General features: G+C 42.4%; 1 protein-coding gene across 1 annotated transcript in view; it reads right to left on the minus strand.

Moving 5' to 3' along the window:
• Polr1a (RNA polymerase I subunit A) overlaps nucleotides 1-12,186 on the minus strand; it is a 62,044-nt gene that overhangs the window by 23,599 nt on the left and 26,259 nt on the right. Inside the window, exons 14-16 of the mRNA XM_075983840.1 lie at nucleotides 8,987-9,178; nucleotides 2,148-2,297; nucleotides 1,104-1,287 (exon numbers count right to left, since the gene is read on the minus strand). Of these exons, the coding sequence (XP_075839955.1) occupies nucleotides 1,104-1,287; nucleotides 2,148-2,297; nucleotides 8,987-9,178 (526 nt within the window). The remainder of the gene's footprint in view (nucleotides 1-1,103; nucleotides 1,288-2,147; nucleotides 2,298-8,986; nucleotides 9,179-12,186) is intronic.

The following is a 12,186-nucleotide window of genomic DNA, read 5'->3' on the forward strand; positions in this document are numbered from 1 at the left end:
CAGGCTTGTGAACTTGGTGATACTCAGAGCCAAAGCTGAGAGTCACAGACACAGGAAGATCTGAAAGAGTGATGTCGACATCAGTGCATGCATAAGAAGGTCTAAACATTTCATAAGAGATAAAATTAAGGCTTAAAATTGAGGTATGTAGGTAGGAAGTAAGCCTAGGCTTGAGCTACACTCTGCTGGCTACATCCAATAAATCTGTTTGGGGTGAAAAGGCTAGAGATTTTGGTTAAAAAGCTGTTCAGTGGTGGAAGAGAGGCAGTGAGTATCCCAGTAGCCCTATGTGCAGGTCACACCATGTCAAGTGTGGGCAACAGTGGTCCTCAGCACTGCCTCGGAAGAGTAGAAGACCTGCATCCATTAAGTAAAGCCCATCCTTTGGCCCAAAAGATTGAAGAACAGCTCACCCTAAACAGTAATTTCCTTTCAACCCAACAATATTTTGTTTCCACCTGTGAATGGCATAAACTTAAGAATACCTTATCCAAGGTTTGATTGGGAAGGCAACAACTGACGATTTAAAAACTAGAGCAAAGATCTGGAATCCCAGTACAATAGCATGGAAACTGGAGACTACATGTGAGTACAAAAAAGAAGAAAAGATTCCTCTGCGTGGAAGCCAAAACCACAAATGCAGGCTCTGCTACAAGGACACATCCAGGCTATCCTTGTAATGATGACCTCTGTCTAAACAGAGCTGGAATGAGGTTGGCCAGCCTTCTCCCAAAGCTCCACTTGCTCCTAGCTTGGCTTTGTTTCCTCTGTCAGCTTTATGGCATATGGATCATCGATGCACTTGAGCCATTCAGGTTTGTACCATGTACTCAGAATGCTACAAGCATGACGGTTGCTTAGGTCTGGTCTTTGCTTGTGAGTTGGGTGTAGGAGCATTTTCCATCATAAAGGGTGAGGTGAAGAAAGGAGCAGGATGGGAGGAGACTGGAAGAGTTGCTCTGTGCCGTGGCGGGGAAAGGGACAGTAGCTGCAGAAAGTCAGATAGATAGCACTGAAGGGAAGAGCCTAAACATCCACCAAGAAAATGATCTAGATGCCATCCGCAGGGTCTGCAGAGCCAGGGTCACGAGCCTAGTACTCACCCAAGGTGAAACCTCTATAGAGCTGCAGGTAGGCAGTGAAGAGGCGGGCTAGGCAGGTGAGAACCCTGCCGCTGGTCTCACCCCCATAGATCTCATAGCAGCAGTGGACCAGGCCATAGGCAGAGCTCCCGTAGTGTGCCTTGTCCAGCACTCCACAGAGCAGCTCCCCTTCCCTGATGATCACCTGTGCAGGGAAGGGTTACTAATGTCAGGTTGCAGGGGACATCTCTTGGAGGAGCCACCCACACAAGTCAAGCATTATTAGCTTTATTGTGCATGTCCCTCTACTGTGGCCTGCCTCAAAGCCTTCAGGGAAAAAAGGAGGGATTATGTGAAACTAACACATACTTTAAATAAGGGAGATGAACACGCACTGGCTAAGTTTTTAATTGCACACATTAAGTTGTTGATCTATCCAGGGAAAAGCAATAGCTGCTCCAGGTCTGCACAGGACGTCTGTCAGTCCTGCTACAGGACAGGGGATGAGCTTCACGGGTACAGTTCACGCTAAGCAATCAGGGACCCTAGGTTCAATACTCAAAACCACAGAAAAAAGAAAGCAAGAGGGAAGAGGGAGGGACGGAGGAAAGCAGGCCCTGTTAAAAATACACAGCCAGCTGCACACTTGAGATGCTTGCTCACGAAGAACATAGGGGCCTTGGAAATCTTTGGGGTGGGAGTATTCTCACAGCAGCAAAGCACTGGCCTTCCCCAAGCCTGGTTCAATGTTTAGAGCAGGGATTTGGAGACCTCATAGCAATTTGGTGAACTCAAGGCACCAGAGGCCTTGAAGAAAACATGGGCTCTACACTGTAAGCACTGCAGAATCAGCACCAGCTTCTGGGAAGCCTTCCCAAAACAACAGCAGTTTCATATGAGAGCCAGAGGGCAGAGAACAACCCTCTCCACTCATTCCTAAACAAAAGTGGATACCACCTTGGACAAAACTCATCTCCTGAGGCACAGCATCAGTTTCTGGATTCGTTTTAAATCAACCTGCCTACCACCAGAAACAGAAAACAACTTTACAAAGGGCAGCCATACCTGAGATTCACACATGGAGTCAGGGTCAAAGTCAGGGACAGGCCGTGGAGTTTCCTTCACCCAGGCTTTACTGCCGATTTTTGCCTTTCCAGATAAGTTCAGGGGGATGTAGTCCTCTGGGATTATGTTTATGAGCAGGGTTGACACAACCTGGAGGAAAGGGGACAATATGATGGAAGGGGAAGAGTTAATTGCCCTTTTAGGACCATCTGCCTCATGATGCCATCTCTCAGGCTTTCAAGGCTCAGTAAGGGGATCAGGTCCTCTGAAAGACAAGCCCATCGAAAATACACTAAAACTTCATTAGGATTTTTATTCCCTAAAATACTTCAACCTAAAGTGAGCATCTCTGAGAATTGCATTAAATTTCTGAACAGGCCAAAGGAAGGATAATTGTTTTGGGGTCAAAATAAGTATTTGGTAATGTGGTAAAATAACAAAGGCAAAGCTTTCATGACGTTGAGAGAGATGGGGAGGCTCCTAACACTCGTCACCTGCCAGAAAAGACACGCTCCTCAGCTGTCCTGCAACAGAGACCATTATTCCTGTGTTTAGTAACTTCCTCCCTGCACAAGACTTGGCTTCTCAAGGCAGGGACATAACGGCAAAGAACTGACTAAGGAGCATTCCTCGGGAGGCCTGAAATGTCTGAGACGTTTCAGTTAGACTGGCTGCAGAGTGGGGCACACCAGGGATTGGGGTGCCCTGGTATCGGTCATGCAATGAGGACACCTTCTGATTGAGCACTGTTTATTCATAGTCTTTAGACAAGCTAAATCTACTCATTTGGCAATTACCCATCAAATGCTATGAGCCAGGCACTGCGGACAGAGCCTTGACTCCCTAAAGATTCATGCTCTAGAGGAAGGTAGGACAAGGAAAGGTAACTCAGAGCAAGACTGAGAAGGCACCAGGACTTTAAATAAGGTGGCCAGGGAAGGCTTCAGCCAGCAGTGGTGAAATCCAGAGCAGTCAGGGACAGGATCATGTGCTTGCGGGCAAGGGACAGGAAGAGTAGATGGAAAGGCTTAGCCTGAGTGAGAAGGAGAGTATCTGGTAGGTATTGATGTGTTCTGCCTTGGCCAATTAGGGATACTATCCCCAATACCCTAACCTGCACAGAGTGGGAATAGGAATTTATTTCTTATGGTTATGGGAGCGGAGAAGGACAAAATGAGGCAGACTCAGAGTCTGGGAAGAGTCATGCTTTCTAGTTCATAAACGGAGATTTCTTAAGCTGTCTTGGCTTGGTGGAAAGAGTGTTTAGAAGACTTACAAGGGTGCTAATCCCATTCATTCTGCTCCCGTGACCTAAACATCTCCCAAAGGCCTCATTCTGCAATACTATCCCAGGGGTGGGGAGTAGAGTGAGGGTTGTGAACAGGAATCTTGAGAAATAAATATTCAGATGAGAGCATGCTCTTATTTAACTCCCGACAGGACCATTTACTGTAAATACATTCGAGGTCTACACTCTGAACAAAGTAAATGCCTTAGCGAATAGGTGTCACACTGATAAGACTGCTAAGCCCATAACCTGATTTGCCAACCAGCTTTTAGAACACTAAATGCTACATCAAGAATTAATTTTACTACAGAAAGGCCAGGGTGTCTTCCCAGAATCAACCAAAAAGATTATCACTTGGTAAACAGTCGCTGATAGAAGGCCAGGAGAGGCACTTTCTCAAGCGGGTGTTCTACAGAGGAAGGTAGGTGTCTCTAGGGACAAACAATGGACTAACTTAGGAGGGCTGCCAAGCACATTCCCACAGAGGGAGCAGGCTGGGGGAAAACAGTCAGGTATTGTAGGCAAGGGGCTGGAGAGGTAGCTCAGTGGTTGAGAGCACTGACTGCTCTTAAAGGGGACGTAGGTTCAATTTCTAGGACCTACATGGCAGCTAACTGCCTATAACTTCAGTTCCGGGGATCTGATGGCCTCTTCTGGCTTCTGCAGGCACTGCATACACATGGTGCACAGATACACATGCAAACAAAATACCTGTGCACATATAAGTAAAAGAAAGAAAAATAAAGAAAGTAGATAACTCTGTTTCTGGAGCAGAAGGCTCACTCTCCCCCACACCTCAGCTCTACAGGCTAGGGTGATGAGGGCGTGGGGTAAGAGTCGGGGCAAGAGGTGAGGCTTCCCTGGGCTGCTTACCACAAGCTACACCTTTAGCAAAACAACATATGGCTAGTGGGGGCTGCCAGGCTGGACACCGTCAAGACCAGAATTTGGTGTACAGTAACACACATAGGTAACCATTCACACACAGAGAAATAAGGCCTGCTATCTCACCCAAGAGAACATCTGACGGTGAAGAAAATGCCACAGACTAAAGACTGGAATAAATACCAACAGCCTGGGAAAGAAGCAGCATTTATGCAAAAGCACTGCTAACATACTCAGTAAAAGTCTGTGTGTTCTTGAGGAAAATCAGGGGCAGGACAAGGATGCCTACTCTTGTCGTTTCTGCTAAGCAGTGTCCTAGAGGTTCTTGCTGAGACGGTCAGGTAAGAAAAAAGACAACATGCACTCAGATTGGAGAGGAAAGAGGAAAATCATGGTATACAGAAGATGTTCTTAAGCATTCCACAAAAATTATCATCAGAGCTAGTATATGACTCTGAAGCTGAAGGGGATCAACTTACAGGAGCAATAATGCCACCATCTGTTGGCAACCAACAGTCTAAAAACTAACAACAAAACCCACATATAAACACTAAAACGAATCAAGTACTTCAGGAATAAATTTAAGCCAAGAAGGGCCAGCAGGATGCCTCAGCAGCTAAAGGGTGCTTGTGCTAAACTTGAAGATCTGAGCTTGATCTCAAGGACTCGCATGGTAGAAGAGAACGGACTCCTGCAAGCTGTGCTTCGACCATGACACACATACACAAACCCTAAAAACAGTAAAAACAAAACAAAAAAAAGAAAAAAGGAAGAAACAAAAAGAAAGAATAAAAGAAAAATTTGAACCACACAAGGGCAAGTGGCTGAGGGGATAAGAGCACTGGCTGTTCTTGCAGAGGCCCCAGGTTAGTTAGTTCCTAGCACCCCATCAGGCATCTCTCGACTGCCTATGAGTCTAGTTCCAGGGGATCTGATACCTTCTTCTTGTCTCCGTGGGTGGCTGAATGTATGTGCTGCACAGACAGACAAACAAGCACAAAACACACAATAAAGATGACAGCACAGCTGAGAGGAGTGAAAAGGGCCAGCTGACCCTAAAATTCGTGGGAATGCAAAGGATCTCTCGGTCAAAGCAATCTCAAAACAGAAGAGCAGAGCTGGAAGACTTTCATTCTGATTTTAAACCTTACTAAGAAGCTATAGAAACCAAGGCAGAATGGCCCTGGCATTATGATACACACTAACAAAAGGAATTTAAATGAGTCAGGAAGAAAAATCTGCAAGTAATTGCTTTTAGATCTAGTGTTGAGGACATTCAATGGAAAAGATCAATACTATCAGCAACTGTGCTGACAAAAAAGCACACACACACAGACACACATATATCCAAGAACCAATTTTGAACCCCATCTTATACCACAAAAGTTAACCCAAAATGGACCCAAGACCTAAACATACAGCTAAACCAGTAAGATGATCAGCCACGCCAAGAGGAGCACAGCGACAACCCAAACACCTGTAAACTTCTGTCAGTCGAATGACAAGAAAATAGAAAAATATTTCATACAATTAGAAAAGGTTTTATAAACCACATATATGGTGTAATGCTAATGGCCAGAAAATATAAAAATTCTTATGACTCAATAAAAAGACAAGTACCATAGTAAATGGGCAAATAACTTGAACAGACATTTGTCTACAAGACATTTGTCTAATCTATCGACATTGCTGGGACAAATATAAACTATGTCAACTTCAAAAAACAGCTTGGGTGTTCCTCAAAAAATTACAGAATTACAGTATGACTCTATTACTATAGCAGACATACAGAATTATAGTATGATTCAAATTCTAGTTCTACAAAGAACTGAAAACACATGCTTACAAGGGGAGCAGGTAGAAGAGTTCATGGCAGCTTTACTTGTAATATTCAAGTGGAAACAACCCTAAATATCCATTCTTAACTGAAAATGAATAAACAAAATGTAGTATGTCCACACAACAGCATGGTCTTCAGCACAAAAACAGTGAGTAATACACGTTAGCCTTCAGAACGTTATACTAGGTCACAAAGCCTCCCTGTAGACTTAGATGAAATGCACAGATCAGGCAAAGTCACAGAGACTAGGAGTTGGGGGAGGAAGTGGGGCTGATCACTAATGCTCACTAATAGATAACAGAATTTCTTTGTAGGGTGAGAGCAATATTCTAGAATTAATTCTTAAAAGTTGTCCTCTGCACTTACGGAAATGTTCAACATCCTTAGCCATCAGAGAAATGCAAATCCAAACAAGTATGAGATTCCATCTTACACCTGTAAGAATGGCCAAGATCAAAAACACTGATGACAACTTATGCTGGAGAGGTTGCAGGGTAAAGGGAACACTTCCGCATTGCTGGTGGGGGTGCAAACTGGTATAGCCCGTTTGGATATCAGTATGGTGATTTCTCAGAAAACTAGACAACAACCTTCCTCAAGACCCAACAATACCACTTTTGGGTATATACCCAAAGGATGCTCAATATTACTACAAGGACATGTGCTCAACTATGTTAATAGCAGCATTGTTTATCATAGCCAGAACCTGGAAACAACCTAAATGCCCCTCGACCAAAGACTGGATAAGGAAAATGCGGTACATTTACACAATGGAGTACTACACAGAGGAATAAAACAATGACATCTTGAGATTTGCAGGCAAATGGATGGGTCTAGAAAACATAATACTGAATGAGGTAACTCAGACCCAGAAAGACAAACATCATATGTATTCACTCATAAGTAGCTTTTAGACATAAAGCAAAGAAAACCAGCCTATAAATCATAATCTCAGAGAACCTAGACAACAAAGAGGACCCTAAGAGAGACATACATGGATCTACATGTATGCAAAGTAGAAAAAGACAAGATCTCCTGAGTAAATTGGGAGCATGGAGACCATGGGAGAGGGGAGGGGAGGGAAAAGGAGCAGAGAAAAATGTATAGCTTAATAACTTCCACATGAGCGACACACACAAACAATAGAGTAAAACATATTTGTGATTTGCAATGGTGAATCTTCATTGTCAACTTGATGGGATTTAGAATCACCATAGGAACACAACTCTGCGTGTGTCTGTGTATTTCTAGGAAAGTTTAATTGAAGAGACCCACTCCTGGATGTGGCTGGCACCACCCAAGGGTGAGCTGAGCACCAGGGTTCATGTCTCCATGCTTCTTGACTGTGCATGCAATGTGACAGTTGACTCAAGTCCCGGCCACCAACCTTTCCTGCCATGTCAGGTATTCAGTTACAGCAATGAGAAAAGTAATAGCTGTTCTAAACAAAATATTAGCAAGCCAAATTCAACAGCTGCAATGATTTAGATATGAACTATTCTTTCAAAACTCCCTTTGTGGTGAAGGCTCTGCCCCCAGCTGGTGGGACTACTGAGAGATGGCTGCACCTTGAAAGTGCTAACTCCATCAAATGGGCTAATCCACTGAGTTTACTGGATCTGCTGCTGTAGTAGAAGGCATAGAGTAGAAGGCCTGGAGCACAGCCCTGAAGGGCCTCTCTTCCATGCTTCTTCTTGGTTCTTTTTCTGTCTCCTGTCCCTCTGCTATATCCTTAACGTTCTGATTCACCAAACAAAGGTCTGGAAGCAACAGAGTCAAGTGACCAAAACTGAAAGCTCTGTAACTGAGCTACAGTAAACTCTTCCTCACCTAAAGGGCTTTGTTACAGCAACAAAATGGAGACATCATCATTCATAAAATAGTCATGGTGTTTTAAGACTTTTATAGACTAAGCTGGCAGTGGTGGCACAGGTCTTTAATCCCAGCACTTGGGAGGCTAAGGTAGGTGGATCTCTGAGCTTGAGGCCAGCCTGGTCTACAAAGTGAGTTCTAGGACAGCCAGGGTTACACAGAGAAACCCTGTCTTGAAAAGAAAATAAAGCCGGTTGTGGTGGCGCACGCCGGTAGGATTTGCTGAAGGAGGCAGAGGCAGGAGGATCACGAGTTCGAGGCCAGCCTGGGCTACACATTTAAAAAAAAAAGAAAAGAAAAAAAAAAAACAAAACCCAAGACACTTTCACAGACTTAAAGAATTATAGAGCTGGAGGAGGCCACAGAGATTTTTTTCAAATCCACTTTTTATGGGTAAAGAGTCAAGACTCTAGAAGTTGATCCTTGAAGCTGAACTTAGAGGCCCAGGCAACAGTAGAAGAATATACTGTAGTGTATTTCATCATTTGGTTTCCATGTATACTATTATATATTTGCTTTGGGCATTAAAAATCCTGAGTTTGAATTCCAATTCTTCCTCTAATAACCCCGAACATGTAATTTAACATTAGTCTCAGCATTATCATCTGTTAAAGAGAGAAAGCTAGATTTAAACACTAAAAAAATCAGGTGTCAATGAACTCAGCAAAGCCTTTGGTTATTTCTCAATGAACCTTAATACTAGAACTGTAACACCATTGGCATTTGCACTGCATTTGAATTAGGGGACACCAACTTCATGTTAAAAATCAATAAACAGGAACCATGCAACCTGTTCTTAGAATCACCTTGAGTTTTCCCAGACCTTGGAGCCCCACGCAAAGGGAAGGATTAGAGACTTTGTTGTCTCTGCTCTAGGATCTCTTGGAATTGAAACTGTTATATGAGTGGCTTATTTCCTTTTAAAATATACACTGGCTGCTTTCTCCCAATTACCTGCTTTCCTGTCCACAGTGGGTAGGGCTTCAGGATGGCAGGAGCAAAGAGCTTCACACGTCCCACTTTGTCTGTGAGCCCTCGGTACACCAGCTCCATGTACTGCTCCCGGGTGAAAAAGCATCCCCGAATGGTCATGTTTGCACCTGAAACCATGTGATCTTGAATCAGTCCTGCCAATGGCTGGCCATCCTGCAAATCAAAGAGAAAAGAACAAAGCCAAACTTCAAGTCACAGTCTTCAATTTGTAACCATGTTCTTGGAAGTCACTTTGATCAAGAGCTTTCATATAAAGGCCAGACTATCCACCCCATGCTCTCCCTTAGAAACAGGCCTCACAATCACACGACCAGGAGTTACACTCGCCTCAACTTTTGCCAGCCGCCTACTGTCTTACGGCAAAAGTATTTCAAGCTCATTTAGTTCCACAAGCTGTCCTTTTCCTCTGACCATCTGGTTCTGGTTACTCAGCAGATTTCTGGCATTTATGCAGAAGTTTGGTCTGGCTGCTGTCAGCCGTGTTCTTGTTTTTTGTAGTTTGGTTTTATGCTTTTGCGTTTTCACACATTTCTGGCCTTGTTCTTCTGTAAATCAGTCATCCATTGAACAAATATTTATTGAGAGCCTACTGTATGTCTAGGCATTAGGTGGATCATCAGACTATTCCAGGAAAAGACAGATAGTAAACAAATGCTGAGACGAGTACATGACCACAAAGTGTTTTAATGTCACAGAAGAGCAGCACAGAATGGGCCATTTACAGACTGGGGAGGGGTGGCCAGACCCCATCTCTCTGGGAGAAGCGCTGCAGCTGAAGTCTTAGGAATGAATGACTTGCTCTTTTTGAGACAGGGTCTCACTATGTACCTCTGGCCTTGAATGCAGAGATCTGCCTGACTCTGCCTCCTGAGTACTGTGACTAAAGGTGCGGGACACCACAGCCTGGGCTCAGGATTCCTGAGAGGGTCTTGATGTATTCGACTACACGGAGAAAGAACGTCCTTGACTAGTGTGTCTTCAGAATACAGCATGTGGTTTAGGTAAGTTCTCACGAAGGTACTACCTACCTAAGGCCAAAACACGGGATTTTATTAAAACCCCAGGTTCAAAAGGCACATTAAATTCGTTTGACATTTTCTGTTGTTGCAATACCCAGTCTCCTGGACCTTATCTGCCAGGTCTGTGTTCATGGTAACATAGGCAAACAGAAGTAAAAATAGCACATTGACTGATATTCTGTAAGTAGTTTCTGAAAACTTTTCAATGTTTACAGGAATCTGAGGGAAAACTGATACTAGAGCTCAAAGAGCATTATCAGCTGACTGTCATATTATAGCCATGATTCATAACCAAGGGCTTGGCGTGGGACCTCACAGCACAGTTGTTGGAAGAGCCGAATGTGAACACATGTACTAATTCAAAGACTGAGGAATCTTGTCAAATGGTCTAAACACTGTAACAACGGGTCTATGAAAGCTTATATAGTCATTAGAGATGGGCTAAAAAGAGGTGCCATAAACATACGGCAGGACAGATGGACTGTGCAGCCTTTCTAATGAAGGCTTTGAGTTACTAACACAAATAAAAACTATCTTCCCTAGTGACACTGGGGAAATCCACTGCATTCCAGGGCCAGCCCCTTGTCCAGAAGTAGCCGGCCAATATAAAACAGATTGCATGCATTTTTGTGTGTGTGCTTTTGTTTTGTTATATTTTGTATTATTGATTTTTTTAGTTTTAATTTTTGTTCCTATTTTTTTAAAGAACATGATGAAAAATACTGTATGAAAAAGGTTTAAATAAAAAGTTAAATAAAAAAATCTTCTTAATCCACATTTTAATCCGAAAATGATCTTATTTTTCTTAGAAGAAAAATCCAAGCTAGGGGCTGGAGAGATGGCTCAGAGGTTGAGAGAACTGACTGCTGTTCTGGAGGTCCTGAGTTCAATTCCCAGCAACCACATGATGGCTCACACCCATCGATAATGAGATCTGGTGCCCAGAACACTATATACATAATAAATAAAAAAATTTAAAAAAAAAATCCAAGCTATGCATTGATCTATCCCAGTCTCTTGGAGCAGATACTACAGAATTTCCACTCTTTAGGAAAAGTAATAATTACTTATATGACATACCTGGTGCCTTTTTTTTCTATATAGAGTTTTCCAGGACTAGAAAATTCCTTAAAGAGCTAAATTGCTTTCAATGCATTAATCATGGACTCTAGGGAAAAATGCTAATTAATTTGATTATTAAGGACCTACTTATAATTTTGAATTTCCTAAAAAACTTTTTAGGGTTGGAAAGCACAATTCTGAATTAAAGCCCCAGAAAATTGTCAGTGCTGCTACTATCTAACATTCCAGCAAGATGACATTAATATTAATATCTTTGGTCAGTATGCTAAGAAAATAGTGTGTTTTATATCTTGAATTTTATAGTTAAGTAGAAGTCAGGAAACTGCATCTTAAGTTTTGCTAAGAAATTTCCACAAAGCTTTGGACCTTGGAAAACAAAGGAAACAGAAGGGGAATATTATTCAAACAGATAAATGAAAAATTAGGTTCTTTTCTTTCTTTTTTTTTAAAGTTAAAGTTCTATTCATCTGAGCTTTAATTAAGAGGACAACACAAACTACAGTGAAGGGACTTTAACTTGGCCCCACAGTTAGGCAAAGATGCAGAAAAAATGAAGCGATGAACACTGTGAAATGTAAACGAAAGGAAGGAAAACGACCAAAGAGAGAAAGAAAGGAAAGAGTCCTAAAACAATGGGTTTTCTGTTTAGCTAAAACAACCCTGACTATTATTACTCTGCCATCAATGATGCTGTATTTTTACAACCATAAGGATTGTAAAATAAGGATTTCCCTCTCAATATTTATACTAAAGACTAAATAAAACTGATCAAAATCTTAACTATATTGACAAAACAAGCTGGCTGAAAGTAAAGAGAACTTGTAGACAACCCCCAAGGTTCCTTTAATTCAAGGGCTGGGGACACAGCTCAGAAGGGAAGAAGTGATGTAATTATATTTCAATAAAAAATTTATAAAAATAAACAAGACTAACCAAACAGGAAAAATACATAACCTTAGGCTCCTCATAACTAAAGGATCAATCTTCTGTGGGTCTTCATATTTTGCATGCTAAATGCTTGCTAAACCAGTAAGTTAGAGAATGCAGACAAGTCTGGAA

The sequence above is a fragment of the Microtus pennsylvanicus genome, chromosome 8 (assembly GCF_037038515.1).
Source record: "Microtus pennsylvanicus isolate mMicPen1 chromosome 8, mMicPen1.hap1, whole genome shotgun sequence".
Taxonomy (NCBI): Eukaryota; Metazoa; Chordata; class Mammalia; order Rodentia; family Cricetidae; genus Microtus; species Microtus pennsylvanicus.